Source organism: Magallana gigas, chromosome 3 (assembly GCF_963853765.1).
Source record: "Magallana gigas chromosome 3, xbMagGiga1.1, whole genome shotgun sequence".
Lineage (NCBI taxonomy): Eukaryota > Metazoa > Mollusca > Bivalvia > Ostreida > Ostreidae > Magallana > Magallana gigas.
This window is the reverse complement of record NC_088855.1, coordinates 16,951,401-16,975,240: the sequence shown is the minus strand read 5'-3', so window position 1 is coordinate 16,975,240 and position 23,840 is coordinate 16,951,401. Positions and strand designations below refer to the sequence as shown.

Below are 23,840 nucleotides of genomic sequence, written 5' to 3'. Positions count from 1 at the left end.
AAACTGTTTCTCGATTATAATTTTTTTTTACTCGGTTTCCTAATATGACGATCTCTGTTGGTTTCTTTGTAGACCCAATGATCGTGGAACAGCCTCATGAACAGTATAAGCTGCCGTAGACTAAAATGTTCTTGCTGACAATACCAATTTAATAACAAATACATGTATTAGTATATGTTAGTACATGTATAACTCATGGACTTCCATCAAATATTTATTTCAGTCACCATTCATTAATTTTTTGGAGTGGATGTAAGATTTTTTTCTTTGGCTTTGTAGGAGATTTTCACTCACATACTTTTTTTCATGAGCTGATCTAGATAGGATTCGGAGGTGGAGTCCCCCGCCCCCTAGAAAAAATAATCAAATTTCTTAAATGTTCGTCGGAAAATTACCAAAAATATGCCTCGACCCCCTCACCCGACAAACCTACCCCCTCAAAAATACTCTGGATGAACGCATGGTTCTTATTACGTATCAAAAATCTTATTGAATTCTTATTCATTTAATGAAAAAATCATATGCATATCATTCATTAATATAGGTATTCGACACGGATAAATAAATGCGTATACATGTTTATCTCATACGTGTGGTGTATATTACCCGTGTGATAAACCTTTGCTATATCACACGGGTGATGCTATATCAAATACTTCCGGTCGGAACTACTTTTGACACAGCCCCTCGCTTCAACGCTTCAGTGACCTATTTTTTGAAGATTTGCTAGTACTTTCAACATAACTATATCTACTACAAAAATTAATATAAAATTGATTTTGTCAAAGATTTAAATTACAAATATGAAGGAAAACACATAACTGCGTAGCACAGTCGTCGGAACCGGGGGGCTATTGTGAGGGGGGGGGGGAGGTTAGCCCCCCCCCCCACCTTTTTTGCAAAGTTATTCATAACCGTAACCACAAGACCCTTTTTTTCTTGTTTGTCAAGATTTTTCATAAATTTAGCCCACTTCCAACTTTCAATTTGCTTTGTGAAATTTATAAAACTACAAAAACTATCAAGGAGTTCATCCTGACGACGCGATGAAAACAGAGCGCTCTGGTTGTGATTACATACAAGAACTTACCGAAATAATGTTTCATGAGACTTTTATTCCACCACCAGTAAGCATCCTTATTCACTATTTTCAATTTTGAATCATAAGGCTAGCCTAGTGTTTGTTTTATTAAACATCATGCATCAACACCTGTTCCTCGTTCGAGTCAATTCAAACTAACGAGCATTCGCAACTTTGTGTATGTCAACAAACTTGATTATTCAAGTCTTCTAATCGGAATTTCCATTTAATCAAGTTAAAAAGCCCTAAGAAAAATTATCTAGAGCTAAAAAATTATTTTAAGGTTTATTTCAGTGAAACTTTACATTAAAACAGTTAGATTTATCTCAGGAATGACGTACTAAATTGTATTGCGCAAGGTCACAATAGCCGCATAACACAACGTTGCATCATCGTTTTTAATCTTTGAAAAAAAAAACAATTTGGGTCACACAAGGGACTGTCTCAAAAGCTTCATAATATAAATCAAATTGTATGAGATAAATAGAACATCTATAATTGTGTGATTTTATATTTGCTTTATCCAACTCGTTGAAATGGTTATATTCGCTCGGCAAGCCTCGCGAATATATACACCATTTCAACTCGTTGGATAAAGCAAATATAAAATCACACAATATAGATATCCTCTATTTACACATATACATATTCCTTGGGTGTTTCGTATCGACTTGTTCACTTTCACTGTATTATAATTTATCATAAGAGCCTCAATGACAGGCATAATCATCAAAATTTTATGTTAAATTAGTTTTAAAAAATGGGTAAAACTTAAAAAGGGTTATAAACCGATTAATATATATAAAACTCATATCACCCGACTTCATGTAATATAATAAATTAATCACAGCAATAAGTGGAGTTCTGAACATAATGTTAACTCTATAGCCATCTGAAATGATTTATGAATTAGTTTATACAAATAAAAATGACTTTACTAAATGGCAGGCGTGCATTTTAAATCGACAGTCGTAAGAATTTTGCGTTAAGGTTTTCCCTTCATTTTGTCTTTCGCGCGTTTTTTTTTCTAAATTTGCGTAAAGATATGAATAATTCTATCTTTGCAATCTTTGCAATATTTTTAGTACAGTGAAATAAAAGATTAACGTACAAAAAAAATAGAAATTAAAATTAGCCTTCAGGCAGGCGTTCAGATTATGGATTCTGCGTAAGTTTTTTTTACTAATTTAATGTTAATCAATAAATATGTACATATGAATTCTACGTACGAGTTATCTATCTTTACCAACATCTTTGATTTTTCGTCGATTAATCCGTAATAAAAGCTTTTAAAATATTTTGTTTTGTGAATTATGATTATTTTATCATATTTATACATAATCAATAACTGTTGTATTGATATATAGCCGCATTTGCCGTGGGACTTGCGTGGGACTTACGTGGGACTTGTTTTCTCCGTGGGACTTGTTTTAGTATCAGCGATTTTTCCGAGCTTGCCGGAAAGGCCCGAGAAGTTGCGATTGCTCTAGGTTATTCTGCATATTTACACAATATTTTACACAACAAAAACGATATTTTGAAAATGTTTTACAACATTTTTAATTACTTTACCTGCAAAAGATAGAGTTCTTTTAGTTGAAATGCGAAAGAACGGTTTTGAGTATTATACCGGAAGTGATAGGGAAAACATCATCATGATCATGATGGGGTTGTGCACATGGTTTTGACATAGTTTTTTTTTTACAATGATTTAAACGATGTAAAAAAAAAAGGTGTCGTACTTGTCAATTATGGGGAAAACAAGACATAAAAAGTTTAAAATTGACAGACCTAAACCAACGGCTTTAATCAGTGTGAAAGAGGCAGAAAATGAGTTGGAGCAAGATAATATCTCGTCAAATGGTGGCATCGTCCAGTCCTTGATAGAAAAGGTATATTTTAGGATTCTCAGTGTCATTGTCTGCGATAACACAACGAATCAAATTTCTTCTTCTCCTTTTTTAAGTGCTGACACCATTTAAGTATTTTTGCATTGACAGGTTGGGCACCAACCCCCGTTTGGTGTTTGGAGTCCCATTTGGTGGTTAAATGCCTGAACGGTATACCTATTTTACCTACCAATTGGGACTCATTTTTTGTTCAACTCGGATTACGTTTTTCTGGAGGAAAGGCGCATCACGTTTATTACCGGGCAAGTACTCTGACATGTTTGCTTCATGATTAAACATTCGTTTAAAAAATTTTATGTGTCGATTTTTCCGCACACGTGTTTTAAAAAAGGCCGTGATGAAATGCTCCCGAAAGTCGCATATAAACAAAGTGTTTATGTCTTCTAAAAGATCGATTTTAATCAAAGTACGACATGGCCTCATTCCTTGAACTCTGTACTTTCGATTTCTATCATCCGGGCAAGTGGAAAACAATTGCAGTAAATGAAATCGGTGTTCTTAAGTGATGTACGTCGAAAGCTCAATTTAGGTTTGGAGGCCCAATCGTACATTTCTTCAGTAAAATTCCTGGACAAAAGTAAAGTATGATTATGAAAATAATACCGAAAGTACAAGGTAATAAGTCACTATTTATGTTATAACAAAACAAATTTCGTTAGTTAAGATCTTAAGTCAGTTTTACTGAGAAATTTAATAAAGCGCGAACGGGGCTCCATACCTAAATTAGCTTATGACACGCACCTAAAGATCATTCTTTTAATTGGCTGCAATTGTTTTTCACTTGCCTGGATGATAGAAATCGAAAGTACAGAGTTCAAGGAATGAGGCCATGTCGTACTTTGATTAAAATCGATCTTTTAGAAGACATAAACACTTTGTTTATATGCGACTTCCGAGGAGCATTTCATCACGGCCTTTTTTAAAACACGTGTGCGGAAAAATCGACACATAAAATTTTTTAAACGAATGTTTAATCATGAAGCAAACATGTCAGAGTACTTGCCCCGGTAATAAACGTGATGCGCCTTTCCTCCAGAAAAACGTAATCCGAGTTGAACAACAAATGAGTCCCATTTGGTTGGTAAAGTAGGTATACCGTTCAGGCATTTAACCACCAAATGGGACTCCAAACACTAAACGGGGGTTGGTGCCCAACCTGTTTGATTGAATTCATCCATTTGGATAATAGGGCCAAAATAAATAGATAAGAAGTCAACTCGGCATTTGGATGCCGAAATCACCATATGCTAAATTTACTTAATGCCGAGTTTACCAGATACCTGCGTTTAACTACGTTCCTTATGAACGCAGGGGCTGCTGCTCCTCTATGTTCATCTCTGTTGTCTCATCAGGCTGTGTCACTAAGCTTGTAGGGATGGGATGATCCACCAATGCACCGGTGCATCACGGTATTTATTTTGACAATATTTGGATCGATACATTTACCATTAATACAACGATACCTAGGCAAACTTTTTTTTATTTTCCAAAAATATCTGAGCTTCATATATTGGCTATTTTTAGTCTGTGTGCCTAATATGAAAGTACAAAGATGGCGGAAAACCTCGTAAAGTTGTCAAAACTGTTAGGAAGCTAAATGTGGAGTGTGGACAACTTTAGGATTACCTGTTTATGAAAAAGTAGTGTATATGAGACTAAAGTAATTTGTAAATTGTGCAGTGCTCATTTTTAATATATCAAAATAACTTTGGACATGGGGTAATACACCGACAGATTGAATAAATTTTTAACCCTTATTCATGTTTTCATTTAGTTGCAATGTATCGTGATATGTATCGCATCGCATCTCATGCATCGTGATATGTACCGAATCGGCAAAGTACAGAATCGTCCCAGCCCTAATAGCTTGGTCATTTCCCCTTACTGGTCCGTAATCTGCAGTGTAATTGTATTTCATTGGATGGTTCTTCCAGTATCTGTCTAGCCTGTTTCAAATGTCTTGACTTTTATGGCAGATACAACATAGTCAGGAAGGCTGATCCATGTGTAAGCTACTCGGTTTGTGAAGAAGTATTTTCGAACATCTAGTTTGAACCGAATGCCCGAGACGCATAACTTTTGGCATGGGCAAACAAACTTGTTTGTACGAATGCCCAACTAGACGTGGATATTTTTTTAGCCAAGTGTATATAATATCGGGATCGGAGTTTTAAGAATTTTTAACTGATTCTTGTCACACTATTGCTTTCTTTGTATGGTCATTTAACATCAGTCAAGACAAACGTTTAATTCACGTAGACTATGTTTGAAATGTGAGCATGGCGAGGTAGAGTCCCTAGACATGCAACGAAATAATATAGGATAATATTAGGGAGATTCGTCGAGACTGAAAAATGTTCACGTGGGTTTCCTGTCGAATTTCAGAACAGTGCAACACATAGATTTAATAAAATCTGCCCCAACTTTGGCGAGCTGTTCCGATAGAAATATGCTGAATTAAATCAACTCCCAGCTTCAACTTTTTATTGAACATTGTTTTAAATTCCTATCAACGTAAAATGTTATTTCCTACCATTAAAGGGACTTGGACACGATTTGAGATCAAAAATTTTATTTTTATTTTTTATGTATAAAATGGTTTACTGGTGCATTTTAAATGATTGACCAAATTATTGAATGTTAAAGTCAAGTTACGAGTGAGATACAGATGTAAGAATTGGTTGTAATGTAAACAAAGCTCGAGTCTTATAGTTGTTTACAAAAAATGTATTGTAGAGAATTACCATTTCTTAGACAAAATGACATGAAAAAAACAATTTAAACTAATTCAGTATCTTCATAAATACCATTATAAACAAAAGAAAGATAAATTTGATTGAAACTTACAACAATACAACACATATGTAAAAATAACAATATTCGAGCCTTGTTTACAAAACAAAGGATTATGAACTCTGTAACTTGCTTATAACTTGATATTTGAATCTCAAATTTTGACATAGCATTATAAACTTCTATATTTATCAGTATAAACATTGAAAATGGAAAAAATAAAATTTGAAAATTTTAAGTTAAATCGTGTCCAAGTCCCTTTAAATGGTTTAAATCCCACAAAATATGAACTTGTTTAATTATCCAATTCATTCCCACATGCAGAGATTTGGAAGAGACATCCCTCAAAATTTTGCAGTTTCAATGAATCTTGTTGAGATAAGTGGACGATAATAGAACAAACAAGAAGTTAATGACAAAATGAAATCGAAAAACAGATTTTTGAATGTTTTACATGCATTGAAGCAGGGCTCTACATTAACTTTTTTTCCTACTTGTCCATTCGGACAAGTGACCAAGATATTTACTTGTCCGAACTTCAACTTCACTTGTCCAAAAAAATTTCAATATTAAAGATCAAATATTGTCAACTTGAAAACTACAGTTCTGTATTACTAAAATAAAGTCATTTATTGATTATTCTTGCCGTATTTAATAAGCTGACTTCTTCAATGGAAACTTAGTGTCTTTCCTAAATGTATTGGTTCCATATAACATTAAATATGATTTGTCAGCTGTAGCTTTGTCATGGCAAATTACAAGACATTTTAAATTTAGCATCAGGTTTTAAAATACATGTATATTGATTTCTCAGCTGTTTTTTAAACTAAACATGGAAGGTCATCATAGTCTATCAATGATGAATGAAACCTAAAATAAATTACATTTCTTTCCATAATCCTTAAGTTTATCTTTGCTACCTGTTCTTCCTTTCTTTTTGATAACTTGTGTGTTTGGTACTTTGAAAGAACTAAGATCCACACCTTTACAGTTCAATATTGAAAGTTGTTTGTAATTAGTGAACTTCAATCCCGATCAAGAGTAACTCAATTGCATTTCAATTTGAAGTCGGGATCGAAATTCAAAATAACTAATCGATAAACTTATAACGGGACTACGGATAAACTTATCACAAAACTTTCTTTACTTTTTAAAATGTTGGAGACTTCTTTAAATAAAAATGCACTTGTCCAGACGGACAAGTGGCAAGCAATATTCACTTGTCTGTATATTTTTTAACTGGTACCGGACAAGCGTTAATGTCGAGCCCTGTGAAATAAATAAACAAAGGCCCCATAAAACTAATTTTTAGATTCTCATCCCTGCCCGCCCCTCTGAAAATGGGCCGCCCCAATGCATTTTATTATACCCCCAGCAAACAAAGTTTGGGGGGGTATATAGGAATCACCTTGTCCGTCCGTCTGTCTGTGCAATCGTGTCCAGTCCATATCTTTCTTATGGAGAAACATTGGAAGTTCTTACTTCACACAAAGATTGCTTATGACCTAAGGGTGTATCATGACCTTGACCCAAGGTCATTCGGGCAAGGTCAAGGTCATTGGCAGAAAAAATACAAAAATTGTGTCCGCTCCATATCTTTCTTATGGAGAATTATTGGAAGTTCTTACTTCACAAAAAGATTGCTTATGACCTACGGGTGTGTCATGACCTTGACCCAAGGTCATTTGGGAAAGGTCAAGGTCACTGGCAGAAAAATGCAAAATTCGTGTCTGGTCCATATCCTTCTTATGGGGAAACATTGGAAGTTTTTACTTCACACAATGATTCCTTATGACCTAAGGGTGTGTCATGACCCTGACCCAAGGTCATTCGAGCAAGGTCAAGGTCACTGGCAGAAAAAGTGCGAAATTTTTGTCCGGTCCATATCTTCCTTATGGAGAAGCATTTAATGTTCTTACCTTACACAAAGATTGCTCATGACCTAAGGGTTTGTCATGACCTTGACCCAAGGTCATTTGGGAAAGGTCAAGGTCACTGGCAGAAAAAATGCAAAATTTGTGGCCGGTCCATATCTTTCTTAACGGGAAGCATTGGAAGTTTTTACTTCACACAAAGATTGCTTATGAATTAAGGGTGTGTCATGACCTTGACCCAAGGTCAATTGATGAAGTTCAAGGTAATTGTTTCAAAAATGCTTAATTCTGTCCGTGTCATATCTTGTATTAATTGAAATATTAGAAGCTAAAATTTGACACAAAACTTGCCTGTCTCAGGCCACATAAAACTATTTTTAGTCTCTCATCCCCGTCGCTATGAAAATGGCCTGCCCTGATGATTTTTTTTTTTAGGAAAAAAAAAATTTGTGGAAAAATTTTTTTTGGTAAAAATCCGGCTCAGTATACCAATAATTTAAAATGTTTAAATATTTAATTTTTCTTAGCGGGGGGTATCGATTGTGAGCTTGCTCACAGTACCTCTAGTTCATTTCACTTTTCAATTAAGGTCCGTTTTTCTGGAGTTCGATCGGGATTCGGTGACATCTTTTTTCTTGTTTATTCGAAACATTAAAATAATTCAAAATAGACATCTTGACTGACTGGGATTCTTCAATACTCAGGTTTTAGTCCTGTAATGTAACAATAACTTCAGATGTTCTCAATAAATACTCATCATTTATTCATGCGTCAAAACTACTACTAATTAACTTATGTAGTATTCAAAGGGGAATAACTCATTCAAGATGATTAAAACAATGACCGCATAAATTATACACGGTTGAACACGCGACTGCATATTTAACACCCACACGTAATGTTTAACGGTCGAAAATGCGTTCTTTACCACCAGTGTAGATAACCACTTTTACATGTCTATAGATTATCTACACAGTGACCATGGTGATATGCGTAATTGTTTATTTGTTATTTTTTTAAAGCACATCAAAAGTATCACGATACATATCGTATCATATTGTCTGTACCGTGATACGTATCATATCGTGAGGCAAGTGTATTGTTGCACCCCTAAATTGGTGACTATGCATTCATTTCAACCTGTTCCCTTTGTGATAAAAAATTTCTTTGAATGAGAACTGGTATGCAGATTTTCTAGTTTAATTTTTTTTGTATTTTTAGCTAAATGGGCCATCTGAAGAGGAAAGAGAATGCAGTTGCACAACAATAGCTAACCTTGTATCCCAGCCTAGTGCTGTTAAACTTCTTTTGCAGAACAACATTGTAAAAATCTTAGCTCCAGTAATTTTAGACAAAAACCCTGAGATTCAAGTCAAAGCTCTTGGGGCACTGAGGTTAGAATCGCATGTTGCATTAAATACATGTACTAAATGAATGATATTTGGTTATTTAAGATGCTTGATTACTAGTAAATACATTTAGCCTTAGTCATGCAAATGATTTGTTTTACAATTACTAGAAAATGATTTCCAAAATTTAAAGGTCATTTGAAACGATTTTTTTAACACTGATTTTCTTTCATAATTATAAAACTTGGTATAAACAAATGTTAAAATATGTGAAGTAAGATTTTTTTGCCTATGCATTTCTGAGAAATAACCATGAAAACTCAGTACCTGAAAAAATTCTTCCCCACTTATCGTTCTTGATTTTGTGGATTTATGACGTCACACAGACCCACCGATGTAAACAATGTATTAAAACTAGTGTAATTATGTCTCCCCTTTCAAAGGGGAGACATATTGTTTTTGTCGACTTTCTTTTTCTTCTTCTTATTAAGGTCTTCTGTTTCCAACGGAAGACCTTATTGTTATTGCTTTGTTTCTTTTTCCCTTTTATTTTTTTTTTTTTTTCTTACGCTTTTTTGTACAAGCGATTTTTTGAAAACGACTACCGATTTTCGTGAAAATTTCAGATCTTGTAGATATTGATAAAAACCTTATATATAATTTTTTAATTTAATGACGTCATTTCCGTTCGGGAGATATTGACGTTTTAGTGATTTTTAGAGGGTCATTTTGTCCTGCTATCTCCTCCTAAACGAAAAAAGATATTGAATTTAAATTTTCAGGGATTGTAGACAAAAGATTGTAGATGTGTTTAAAGGCATTTGTGGGTGTCTGGCTTCAAAGGCGTCGAAGCTCGCCTGGACCCGAAAATCGAGTTTAAAAAAACGACGTAATTTTTAATGGTTTTCGTTCTTTATCTCCTTTCCTGAAAATATTTTACCATAACATATAGAGCAAATAAAATTTATATTTACAGGATCTTCCGTTTGATAACAAGAAAAAGGGGCTGGTCCCTTAAATAAGGGGCCAAAAGGGCTCTAAAGTCTTTCTCCCATAGCCCTTTACTGAGAAATATTTTGTAATATGTTTAAGAAGCAAAAATGTTCATCTTTTACTAATAAAACTATACATTATAAATTTTATTATGCGTTACGTAATTAGGGGTTTTAAGGGGCCAAAAATCCAAAACTTCGATCGAATATATCTCAAAAAGGACAAATATTTTGAAAAGCAATATAGAATAAAAGATGCTTAGAATGATGTTTTAAACAATATTCAATCATAAAATTTTCGTTATCTGGCCCCAATAAGGAGATTAGGGGTCGGCCCCTAAAATGTCCTTTCCCAGATAGCTCTTAAACAGCAAAGAATTTCTAAACACTTGTTGAACAAAATATGTTTAATATCAAAAGAACTTTCGTATGATGCCAAGAAAAAGGGGCTGGCCCTTCAATTTAGGGGCCAAAAGGGTTCTAAAGTCTTTCTTCTATAGCACTTTACTGAGAAATGTTTTGTAATATGTTTAAGAAGCAAAAATGTTCATCTTTCACTAATAAAACTATACATTATAAAATTTTTATTATGCGTTACGTAATTAGGGGTTTTAAGGGGCCAAAAGTCCAAAATTTCGATCGAATATATCTCAAAAAGGACAAATATTTTAAAAAGGAATATAGAATAAAAGATGCTTAGAATGATGTTTTAAACAATATTCAATTATAAAATTTTTGTTATCTGGCCCCAATAAGGAGATTAGGGGTCGTCCCCTTAAATATCATATCCCAGATAGCTCAAAAACAGCAAAGAATTTCTAAAGACTTGTTGAACAAAATATGTTTAATATCAAAAGAACTTTCGTATGATGCCAAGAAAAAGGGGCTGGCCCTTCAATTTAGGGGCCAAAAGGGCTCTAAAGTCTGTCTTCCATAGCACTTTACTGAGTAATGTTTTGTCATATGTTTAAGAAGCAAAAATGTTCATCTTTCACTAATAAAACTATACATCATAAAACTTTTTGTTATGCGTTACGTAATTAGGGGTTTTAAGGGGCCAAAAGTCCAAAACTTCGATCGAATATATCTCAAAAAGGACAAATATTTTGAAAAGCAATAGAGAATAAAAGATGTTTAGAATGATGTTTTAAACAATATTCAATCATAAAATTTTCGTTATCTGGCCCCAATAAAGAGATTAGGGGTCGGCCCCTAAAACGTCATATCCCAGATAGCTCAAAAACGGCAAAGAATTTCTAAACACTTGTTGAACAAAATATGTTTAATATCAAAAGAACTTTCGTATGATGCCAACAAAAAGGGGCTGGCCCTTCAATTTAGGGACCAAAAGGGCTCTAAAGTCTTTCTTCCATAGCACTTTACTGAAAATTTTTTTGTTATATGTTTAGGAAGCAAAAATGTTCATCTCACATTTATTTAACAACATATTATAATTATTTTATCATGTGTTCCGTATTAAGGGGTTTTAATGGGTTTTAAGGGGCCAGAAGTACCAAACTTTGATAACATACCTCAAACAGAACAAATATTTTAAAAAACATTATTTTGAAAATCAATATAGAATAAAATGCTAAGAATGATGTTCCTAATAAAATTCAACCATCAATTTTTTTTTTTGCCCCAATAAGGAGATAAAGGGTCAAATATCAAAGTCAAGGTCATATAACCTTCAAAAAATCGCACGGAAGACCTCCTCGTTGCTCGTAACGGGATCGTGTCTAGTTCTTCTTATTCTTCTTCATCCAAATTTGTCCAGGCCGTAACTTAAACACACTTTGACATTAAGACTTCAAACTTGGAACATAGGTAGATGGTATTAAGAAGGAGTGCACGCCACCCAAATTTTTGACCTTGACCTAGTTTCTTTTTCAAGGTCAAGCGTTTTATAAAAAATAGAGTTTGGACTATAACACAAGACTCCTTAAACATCCTAACTTTTAACTGGTATCATAGATAGATGGTATATAGTCCAGTTGAACCTTACCAAAAATTTTGACCTTGACCTAAAATTTTTATTTCAAGGTCAAAAAAGAAAAAACTTCATTGTTCACCTCCTAAATATTCTTTGACAGAAGGACTTCAAACTTTACACAAAGAACAATAAAGATACACTTAGGTGTACTATTGATTAATATTTGACCCTGACCTTGTTTTACTCAAGGTCAAATTGAGAAAAAAATAATTAAATTTTGTCTGGGTCGTAATCTAAATATCTTTTGACATTAAGACTTCAAACTTGGAACATAGGTAGATAGTATTAAGAAGGAGTGCATGCCACCCAAATTTTTTACCTTGACCTATTTTCTTTTTCAAGGTCAAGCGTTTTATAAAAAATATAGTCTGGACTATAACACAAGACTCCTTCATCATACAATCTTTTAACGTGTATCATAGATAGATGGTATATAGTCCAGTTGAACCTTACCAAAATTTGTGACCTTGACCTTAAAATTTTATTTCAAGGTCAAATCAGAAAAAACTTCATTGTTCACCTTTTAAATATTCTTAGACAGAAGGACTTCAAACTTTACACAAAGAACAATAAAGATACATTGAGGTGTACTATTCATAAATATTTGACCTTGACCTTGTTTTACTCAAGGTCAAGTTGAGAAAAAATAATTAAATTTTGTCTGGGTCGTAATTTAAATACCTTTTGACATTAAGACTTCAAACTTGGAACATAGGTAGATGGTATTAAGAAGGAGTGCATGCCACTAAATTTTTTGACCTTGACCTATTTTCTTTTTCAAGGTCAAGCGTTTTATAAAAAATATAGTCTGGACTATAACACAAGACTCCTTCATCATACAATCTTTTAACGTGTATCATAGATAGATGGTATATAGTCTAGTTGAACCTTAACAAAAATTTTGACCTTGACCTAAAAATTTTATTTCAAGGTCAAATTAGAAAAAAATTCATTGTTCACCTCCTAAATATTCTTTGACAGAAGGACTTCAAACTTTACACAAAGAACAATAAAGATACACTGAGGTGTACTATTGATTAATATTTGCTTGACCTTGTTTTACTGAAGGTCAAATTAAGAAAAAATAATTAAATTTTGTCTGGGTGGTAACTTAGATACCTTTTGACATTAAGGCTTCAAACTTGGAACATAGGTAGATGGTATTGAGAAGGAGTGCACGCCTCCATAATTTTTGACCTTGACCAATCTTGTGTCTCAAGTTAATTCATTTTCTAAAAAATATTCTACGAATCATAACATGAGATTCCTTAAACATACAGACTTTTAACTTGTATCACAGATAGATAGTAAGTAACTTAGATGGAACCCACCAAAATATTTGACCTAGGCCTAATATTTTTTTCAAGGTCAAATAAGAAAAAACATTCTCGTCCTTAATTAAAATATACTTCGACAGAAGGACTTCAAACTGTAAACAAAGAACTAAAATACCATGAGACATATTGTTAATTTTTTTTTTACCTTGACCAGACTCGTAACTCAAGGCCAAATTAAGAAAAAGGTTCATTTTTTTCCAGACCATAACTTCAAAATTCTTTGACAGAGAGACTTTAAATTTAAAACATAGTTTGACGATCTAGCGAAAAAGTGAACTAAACCCAACTTTTTGACCTTGACCTTTTTGGTTCTCAGGGTCAATTATCATGAAAATATTCCTTACAATAATGACTTGTATCAAATATGGATGATATCTAACATATAGCTGACTTCATTCTTTTTCACTAATTATATTTGCCCCATATTACAATCCTTGGGGAGAAGGGGAGACATGTGTTTTTTTGTATAAAAAAACAATACCCACTAGTTTTACAGTAGTTTATCGATTTGATTTTAGTAGTTTTTGTATATATGAAAGTGTCTTTCTTTTCAAATGAGATCATTTGATTTCGTAGTACAGATGACTTAGTTTTAATTGGTCGTTAATGAATAAATCTAATATCAGCTTCTCACCAGAATAAGATCATGATGAAGACGTGAAGTTCCCGTACTGCAGTGAAAATTTAACGAAAGAAATGCTCCAACATTAACAGCTGATTAATGAATTATCCTAATCCTTTTGAAAGAGAAACATCATTTTCTTCTTCTATACGTATAATGATTGAGCTACATTTAAAGGGAATTAAAGCATTTTAATTCATTTAATTTATTTTGTCACATAAAAAAGTATAAGCCAATGAAAATGTTTGAGGCATTGTGTACATAGTTTGTTTTTAAGAGCTTCTGTAAAATGCCACAAAATTATTCTTAAATTTTATCTTAAAATTATATAAATTTCTGACTTATTGATATATGCATGTAGCAATATCTTTAGAAAATACTTTGTGTACACATGTATATACGTTTTATTAAATTAGATCGTGGAAATATGACATTTAGGGATTTAGAAATTTATCGGTAAATTAAATCGGTTGTTTGATAAAAATAGTTGTGAACGACTGTGAATATAATCAACAAATTTTATAAAGAACAAGCATCAGTAATAATAAAAAAACGAGAAAAAAAATTGCAGAAGAAAGTGAGATCGAAGGGATCTGTGAGTAAACACCGCACATAGACGTTATTAAATCAAAACACCGCACATACAAGTACACGTTTCAAAATCAAAACATTTGAAGAAATTTCTCTTAGACTAAAAATAATTGAATGGTAACATATTTGTGAATTTGAAAGCGAAACAAACGATTTAATCGTGAAGCGAATGAGACACCACGAGGCCTATAAGTTGTTTAGAAGAAAAAAATCTTAATAATTTGCATGAACGTGCAAATGGGAAAAACGATCAGTTATTTTTGAATTTGACAATTTCATTAAAAAGATTGAAATAAAACATATATACATGCCTATATTAAAATTATATTATACTTGCATGTAGATCTATGAAGAAAATCATTCATTCTCCGTGCAGTCTCTAAACTGAATATGTACACGCTATCAAATATAGACGCACATGATTTCATTTCTTGAGAGAAAAAATACTGCCGTGGTTCATTATTGTATAATTATACAAGTTTTTATATAAAATAGTATTTTTTTTTTTTTAAATGCTACAAAATGACATGGATATTTGTATTCACAACATAGCTTTATAAGACCATTTGGTCTTCCTGACGTCATAAGCAAGGTAGCTAAGCTGCGTAAGTCAATGTTCCTTTTCCCGGTTAAGTGATTTTGATCGACTGTGGCGCTCACATTTTGCATAAAATATTCAAAAAACAATGTCAGTCTTATTAAATAGGCACTTATGAACTCATTCCTGTATATAACTCAATATGGTCAGGATATCGTTTCATATGACCTTTAATGACAAATGTTGTTAACTCTTACCTGTATCTCTTTTGCAAAATTGTTTGATGTTTTACTGAGTGTGGAAAAAATGAGGCATATTAATTTATGCAAGTAGATGCATTTAAAAATTAAATGAATTATGACAAGTAATTTTTTTTTTCAAAGAATAAAAATTCATTGACCTTTGGCATTTCTTCATAGAAACTTAAGTGTAGACGGTGGGGAGACAGTATGTCAAGAGATGGTGAAAAAGGATGTTCTAACACCACTTGTGGCTTTTCTCAAACAGGTAAAATCTTATTTTATCCAATTTATAGTACATGTATCTTGGGCTTTTTAAAATTTTACACAAAGTTACTCTAGACAAATAACTAGAAAATGGACATTTAATAAAAATCAAGGTTTATGCAAAAATTCATTCGTCATAAACAATGTTAATTTCCATAGTTCCATTTATTAGGTCTTTCCACCTTTTAGGTGAAAGATTGTGTTCTTTATGTTTTTAGGTCTTTTCACCTTTTAGGTGAAAGACCTTTTGTATTTCTTGTGGGTTTTTTTTCATCCCCTCGCGCAACTTGTTGCGAGGGTGATATACCATCGCTGCTGTGCGTGTGTGTGTATGTATGTATGTGTGTGTGTCCATTGTCAGCTCTTTATCGAAATTCCAAAAAAAACCCTCTAATGAATATTCATCAAACTTTGTACACTTCTTTGGCATGGTAAAAGGACAAACCCTTATGATTTCCAAGTCAATTGATTCAATACTTTTTAAATTATCATAAAACAGCGAAGTTAAAACATGAATTTTATGTACGACTTGACAATAGACATTTCATGTAATTTTCTGTTTGACTTTAAGTGAATGAATGTCACTTAATGAATCAAAATTATTGAACTTTAAAGCATATGTGTACTTGTGTTGAGTTTCTGCTAGGAATAGGAAAACTGTGCCATCATGTACATGTAACAACAACCCCCCCCCCCCCCCCCCCCAATTTATACACCACAAAGCTTGGGGATTTGGAGAAAATAGATATTATGAATTCAAAGTGGTTTTTAGAAATACTTGTGTCATATTTATTTTAATCTGATACATTTTGATCTGAAAAATTTACATGTATTTTCCTAAATAATGCATTTTCCCTCTAACAAGTCATGTCACGAGGGGATGCTCTGCTTTGCGGTGCCCTTGTTTTCTCTTTTTTTCCAAGAACATCTTTTTTATTTCTAGAGATATTGAAACAATTTTTTCTTTATGTAATTGACCAAATTTATGGTAACAAATGACCCTTTGCTTGATAACTCCTAGAACTTACAAAGTTATTGCCCTTGTGTATGAAAACCTTGTTATCGCTACTCCTCTTAAACCGTAAGAGGTAGAGACTTGAAACTTATACTAATGTGTTAAGTTCAATTAGAGTCTCCTTCAATTTTTCATACCGAAAGGACCAGAGGCCCCCTTTAAGCAGTTATTGCCCCTGAAAGTGTTTAAAATTCCATAAAAACACTTACAACTTTTTCCTCTTCCTCCTAGAGACATCGCACCTCTTGGAATTGAAGCGTCTTCCTTGGCCGATCAAAATGACATAAAGGTCAAAGGTTAAGGTCATTTGAAAATCTTTGTATTAATGAGTTTTCATAATTGTTTTGTTTATAAAGTTACTGATAAATTTTTTAGGTCACCGAGATGAAGTCGGGAGGAGCTTATGCTTTACTCCAATCCGAACTCAGTTAAAGTTTTTGTTGCAGGTCCTGTATCTAAGTTATTGCTTGTCCTATCTTCACCAAACTTGCATGGATCATGCATCTGGACCTACTTATGAACTTGAAAGAATTGAATGCTGAATCAGGGCCATGAATTTCAGATGCTGGAGGAGTTTAAGGTTTTTGGTGCAGGTTAAAGTTTTTTGAGCAGGTGCCCTTTGATAAGTTACTGCAGGTCCTAACTTCACTAAACTAGCATTGATGGTGTGTCTTATGATACTGATGCAACTGACAGGCTTGAATGCTGAATCTGAACCATAGGTTTCGGATGCTGGAGAAGGTTAATGTTTTTGGAGCTGGTTAAAGTTTTTAGAGCAGGTGCAGTCTGATGATTATATTTGAGTTATTACTGGTCCTAACTTCACCAAATTTGCATAGATGATGCATCTTATGATACTGATGCACCTAACAGGCTTGAATGCTGAATCTGAGCCACAGGTTTCGGATGCTGGATGAGGTATAGTTTTTTGGGACAGGTCACATATTTAATAGATATAAGTACAGTACTATTTCAAACTTGCATAGTTGATTCAACTATTATATAAATGAATCGCAGAGGTTGCTTCAGATGCAGAGCCTAATCACCATTATTAAGGATGCCAAAAAACTACGACCTCATTCAAACCTGCTGGATAGATGTGTTTTTTGTAAAATGATATAACACGATTCCTATGATATAATATTGATGTATGATGATATACTATTGTTTTATATGCTACAATATTATATCATATATTAAATTGTAAAAATATGGTACAATATGATATCAATTTTTGTGTGTAATGATATGATATTGTATCATGATGTAGTAATTTGTTTTCCCTCGGACTGAAATGTCATATTTTCATTGGATTAAACATGGCACGTGATTGCCTCATATATCTCTATGTAGGTTCTTTGAGGATTAATATTAGGCAATATGGCCGTCATTGGCCGCCGCCTCACCTACTTATCTCGATATTTCATATTATTTAACACAGAAATCGTGTTCAGTAAGTCCTCAAAACATTTAGAGTAGTGGCCCTTTGGGATTATTTTTAAAATTAGAGTAGTTGCCCTTTGAATATTGACGTCACATTGTTGTGTCTGGAGCAGAACAAAATGGCAGCGTCTAAATTTGCTCAAATCTCTGCAGAGGTTTAAAATTAAATAGCAACAAAACATTGTAAGTAATATGGGTGAAGCGAAGATTTTTTAAGCGTATTTGAAAGGTGGTATTGATAATTTTGAAGAGTTTAAATGAGTTTAATTGGACGAGATGTAAGGCATCTTGTACATGGCTTAGCGTAGATCACCGCTATTTGTGAATGAATATGTCGCTTGATATTCTTCGGGAAAACAAAACACTTATTAGGTTAGTTACTGACTCACTACGAAAAAAAATATTGGGTTGATCAATCTCATAGACGGCTCGGCTTCGCCTCGCCATCTATGAGATTGATCAACCCAATATATTTCCGTAGTGAGTCAGTAACTAACCTAATAAGTAATAGTATCATATTGTACATTATGATACAATGCTGAATAATATGATATTGAATTTTATATTATTGTATCCCATGATAATGTTTCATATAATATTGTAAAATATTGTATACTTATAGAAAATATACCCTTTTATGCCCTGTGCGATATAAACTGAAAATTCGCCTACCCTTGTGATATAAACCCTGATATAAATCTTATATCACACCCCTCTCCGCCAATCTTCGGATGTTATATCACACTCCTTTCTGTTAATCATCTGCTATTGTTATGTAGAGTTCGGTATGCACCGTTCAACTCTGATCTCAGAGTATGACGTCAAATAGTTACATCGACGTCAATCCATTCATATCAAAATGATTCGATGTCACCTTAAAGCAGTTATTGCCCCTGAAAGTTTCTAAATTTGTTAAAAAAACTTATAACTTTTAAACTCTACGTTGTAGGGTCATCTTACCACTTCAATTTAAAAGGTTGACCTTGATCAGTCAAAATGACAAAGTGGTCAAAGGTCAAGGTGCATACTACTTTTTTTTTACTTTTTTAATGAAGTAACAGAGTAAATATTTTATTAATTCTTAATTGAATTCTTGAATTCCAGTAGGGAGTTAAAGGATTAGCACCCAATACCTTTTTTTAAGATATCTCCAGAACAAAAAACAAATCCTGAATACTTGTTGAAAAAAAAATATGTTCATATTTACAAGACTTTTCATTTGGTGTTGAAAAAAAATGGGCTGACCCCTTCAATTAGGTACCAGAAAGGATCTAAATTCTTTTTTTATAACTCTTTACTGAGCAATAAATTGTAATCAATAATAGAACCAAAAATGTTCTTCTCGTCGTCATCTACCTGTATAATATCATGCAAATTCAAATTTGAAATCCGTTTTAAAATCGGAGAATGCATTGCAAAGACATCGAGATTTAAAAATTGATTCTAAGAAGGATTAGAAAGCTTTGCACAAAAGACTCTAGACTGAATATAAAGCTGATTGTAAGACTCCTTGGCAGATCTATGTTTTGGCTATTGGGTATGGTACTCTGGTGAGCATGAATTCCTGTGGGCCTCTGTTTTATCTGTCTAGACTTGTATTCTACAATGATATGAACCTCTGCTGTACCCTTTTCAGTATGGTTGCAATTGGATGCCAGACCCACCAACAGGAAAGAAGCACAAATCTCTAAATTCTTCTATTTTTACTGAAGCTGTTCATCTATTGTGGAATTTATGGTATGGTCTGTTTTAAGTAATGATACTTGACATACTATGACCTTCTTTGCAGTTAAGGAAATTGCTTTGCAAAATTTGCCAGTTGTTACTGTAGATTCCTGGCTAAATTCAAGGAATTAATATTCATCAAGAAGATATGTGAGAAGTACATATTGCAGAATTTAAAATCTCATTTTTATTTTTTGGACAGATGTAAGTTACATGAAACTGATAAAAGTTTGGCGTTTGAGATTTTATTTTCTCACAATTTGATGCAGAGCAATTTAATTTGAAATTAAGTACTTGTGTAAAATAAGGAATTTACAGTACACACCTTCTATGAATGTCTATATGAATCTTTATGAATTATACCATATATAAGCTTTTTTCTGCGTCATGTTTTTTCCGTGAACCAGAGCCTAGAACAGTATATAAAATTTACGCGAATCAAATTTTCATTATTTCAAAGTAAACTGAAAATATAATTCACGATTGTTTTAACTTGTGAGGTAAGAGGGGAAAAGGATCTAAATTGTCGCTCTTTGTAATGAAAAATTCGGACAATGAAACCATTTACACGATTTCCTTAATGTGAAATAATTACTGATAATTATTTTCTGGCACGCAAACAGTCATAAATAAATAGATCATGTGCCGTTACATATACAAGTAGCTCTGGTATAATTAGACAACGGTTTACGCAAGGAAAGCGACCATTTTAATTAGCTTGTCAATGGATTATTAAATAAACAATGAGGCTTACAAATCTATTATCTGGCGCTTGTCCTCCGATCCCGCAATTTGTACCTCTAACTAAACTTACTGAGCATAGTTCACTGTACTTTTACTTACCTGTTTACTTTATCAAGAAAGAGAGAACTCTATTTGAAAGCAAAACTTAGTATCAAATTTACGCTGATTTATTTTTCGCGATTCAGAAATTGTCACAAACAAAGCGGAATTGGATGCACGCGGAAAAAAAACCTGATATACGATATTTTGTGTAAAATTAAAATTCTGTCATAGTAAAAACCATATCATCCTCTGCAAACATGTTAAATCAAGCTAAGGAATTTTATGTGTACTGGTATACAGTGGAGCCTCAGTTATCCACACGCTTTCGTTCCCGAGTTCAATCGTCCGGATAGGTGAAGCGTCCGGATATCTGAAATGTGTCTATTGTTGTAATGAATGATAATGTATTTGTATACAATGGCTCCCAGTGTTGATACTAGGTTTTTTTGCCTTTCATACCATATAGTAACACATGCTAGAGTTGTCTGTTGATATGAACGTTTTTAAGAGATAAAGAACTCTGCTTTATTTTATTATTTTGTCATGAAATATTAACCGGACAATAATGATAACCAAATCTAGCTAAATTCTTTGTGTCCATGTGTGATATGTGTGTGATACACTGTTGTTCACAATTTTCCAATTTTTGAAAGTGATTTGGGAAGTCAGTGTATTTATACAAGCTACTCATGAGGGTCTAGCACGTAAAAAAGGTGTGAAACTTAATCGACAGGGGTAATCTTTTGTACTGAGTAGGGTATCATCATATTTTACCGTCCGGTTAAATGAAGCAAGATTAGTAGTAAATCAGTGTTTTGTGGTAAAAACAGACCGTCCGGATCCGGAACACGAAACTCCGGATAAATGAGACAAAATAACGTATAAAAAGTCTGTTCCCAAATAGAATCGTCCGTAAACTGAAGCGTCCGGTTATCTGGCGTCCGGATATCTGAGGCCCCACTGTATTTGTTTATTAAAGAACAGTTTATGCACAGTACCTTTTTCTGGATTTTACAGTGAAAGCAGTGAAGAGGCTTTAGATATATTTAACCGAGAGAACCTGTTTCCCATTGTGTGTGCAGGCTTACAGTACAGTGTTTATGGGGCAGAACTTGCCATCACTGCTGGTAAGTAAACCATCAATCCATGAACCAATAACTACCGTGATATTCTATATTGTGTGAGTCAAGACATATAACATTGTATATTGTGAAGGTAAAACAGATAATTTATATTCTTTATTGGGTATGTCAAAAAGATATTGTATGGATCAAACAAATAACTTATTGTATATTATGAAGGTCAAGCATATAACTTCTTCCATATTGTGTGGATCAAACATATAAGTTATAACTTATGTTCCCCGCAAACCGAATGGGAGGGGGTGGGGGGTAATGTAGGAATCACCTTTTTCATCTGTCCGTCTGTCTGTGCAAAATTGGTGTCTCCTCCATATCTTTCTTATGGAGAGACATTGGAAGTTCTTACTTCACACAAAGATTGCTTATGACCTGAGGGTGTGTCATGATCTTGACCAAAGGTCATTTGGACATGGCCATGACATTTAACTGGCCAAAAAGTGCATATTTTTTGTCCGGTCAATATCTTTCTTATAGAGACATTGGAAGTTCTTACTTCACACAAAGATTGCTTATGACCTGAGAGTGTGTTTTGACCTTGACTCAAGCTCATCCTGGCAAGGTCAAGGTCACTGGTAGAAAAAAAATGCAAAATTCGTGTCCATATCTCTCTTATAGAGAGACATTGGAAGTTCTTATGCATACAAAGATTGCTGATGATCTGAGGGTGTGTCATGACCTTGACCAAAGGTCATTTGGGCAAGGTCAAGGTCACATGCAGAAAAAGTGCATATTTTTGTGTCCGGTCAATATCTTTCTTATTGAGAGACATTGGAAGTTCTTACTTCATGCAAAGATTGCTTAAGATCTCCATAAAGCTGATTTTATTATGTCAGACTCTATTATTGCTCAAGTGAGCGAAGTAGCCCATTGGCCACTTGTTTAGTGATGATTTTAAAAGCATTGTGCTGAAGTTTAATATTTTTTCAGCTAATTGTCTCTACACCATAACTGAAGATAATGCTCCCATCATAAAGATCTGTGAAGACCCAGATGTTATCCAACTGCTGAATTCTTTGGTTTCACTTAATAGTGACTCCTCTGATCTAGTCCTTCTGAAAACTCTTGCAACAGGTTGGTAATTTTACATAAGAGAAGAGCAGCTTCAGCACACGCCATAAAAAAATAGATTTTGGCAATAATTTCCATTTCGCCTCTCTTTAAAATAGATACATGCAGCAACTCTACAAACACTATGTGCGTACTGCGCATACTGTATTGGTAGTTTACAAAGATGTTGGCATTGATATATTCAGACAAAGCAAAATATCGTGTTATCATTATATGTGATTGCAACAGTAACTTTATCCAAAGGGTCCAATCACTTTTAGTCTCATGATCCATGCTTGGCAACGAAATGTGATCCAGCTCTTTGGATCAAGTTACTGTTATGATGATAAATTTATTATACTCCCTTTCATTGAAAAGTTAAAATGACAAAACTTTCTTTTTATTAATCAATTGTAGAAAGATTTTTTTAAGGAACAAAGCCATTCTAAAACAAACCCTTAAAACAACTAAAAAGCAAACGATATTTATTGTGTACTATGTCATCAGGTTCAGAGAGGGGTGATATGGATTTGGAAAACCACTGTTAGGTGATCCAGTCAATTGGATCACACCCTGTAAAACTAACAATATCGAGAAAGAAAAATTAATGGGTATATCATGAAATAAAGAGTTGGTCATCTCATTGTTGAAACTTGACAGGAATCCTGGTGAATGTACGCTGTGGAAGTGGTAGATGTGAGGGTGGAAGTGTGATCCCTTCATTACTGAAAGCAGTCGCCGACGTTTTAACCTTGGATGCCTTGGATGCTGCCCCCAAATCTGCTTCTGATGACAGCAGCTCACAAAACGGAGATGATGACATGGTTACAGAAGGGGAAGAAGAGGGCAAAGCCCATACTGTAAATATTGGTCAGGTGTGTGTCTCTTTTGTACACCTTGAAGACATGGCTCATCATTACGGATCATGTTTTAAATATCTGATCAACAAAAAAGGAGTCCAACACATTCCTCCGAGTGATACTACTCATAAGACATTAAATAAATAAATCACAGCAACAAACACAGCTATTCTACTGCAAAACACCTACTGCAAGTAAAGAGAAACTTTTTAAGATTTAACAAAATATGATATGCA

The 23,840-nt window shown here is 33.6% G+C and overlaps 1 protein-coding gene across 1 annotated transcript in view; it reads left to right on the top strand.

Moving 5' to 3' along the window:
- Nucleotides 1–2,582: 2,582 nt before the first annotated feature.
- The window catches only part of LOC105329079 (HEAT repeat-containing protein 3), a 30,461-nt gene continuing 9,203 nt past the window's right edge, over nucleotides 2,583–23,840 (top strand). The window contains exons 1-7 of the mRNA XM_034482963.2: nucleotides 2,583–2,973; nucleotides 8,880–9,052; nucleotides 15,500–15,587; nucleotides 19,681–19,781; nucleotides 21,573–21,682; nucleotides 22,625–22,768; nucleotides 23,405–23,619. Of these exons, the coding sequence (XP_034338854.2) occupies nucleotides 2,833–2,973; nucleotides 8,880–9,052; nucleotides 15,500–15,587; nucleotides 19,681–19,781; nucleotides 21,573–21,682; nucleotides 22,625–22,768; nucleotides 23,405–23,619 (972 nt within the window). The 5' untranslated portion in view covers nucleotides 2,583–2,832. The remainder of the gene's footprint in view (nucleotides 2,974–8,879; nucleotides 9,053–15,499; nucleotides 15,588–19,680; nucleotides 19,782–21,572; nucleotides 21,683–22,624; nucleotides 22,769–23,404; nucleotides 23,620–23,840) is intronic.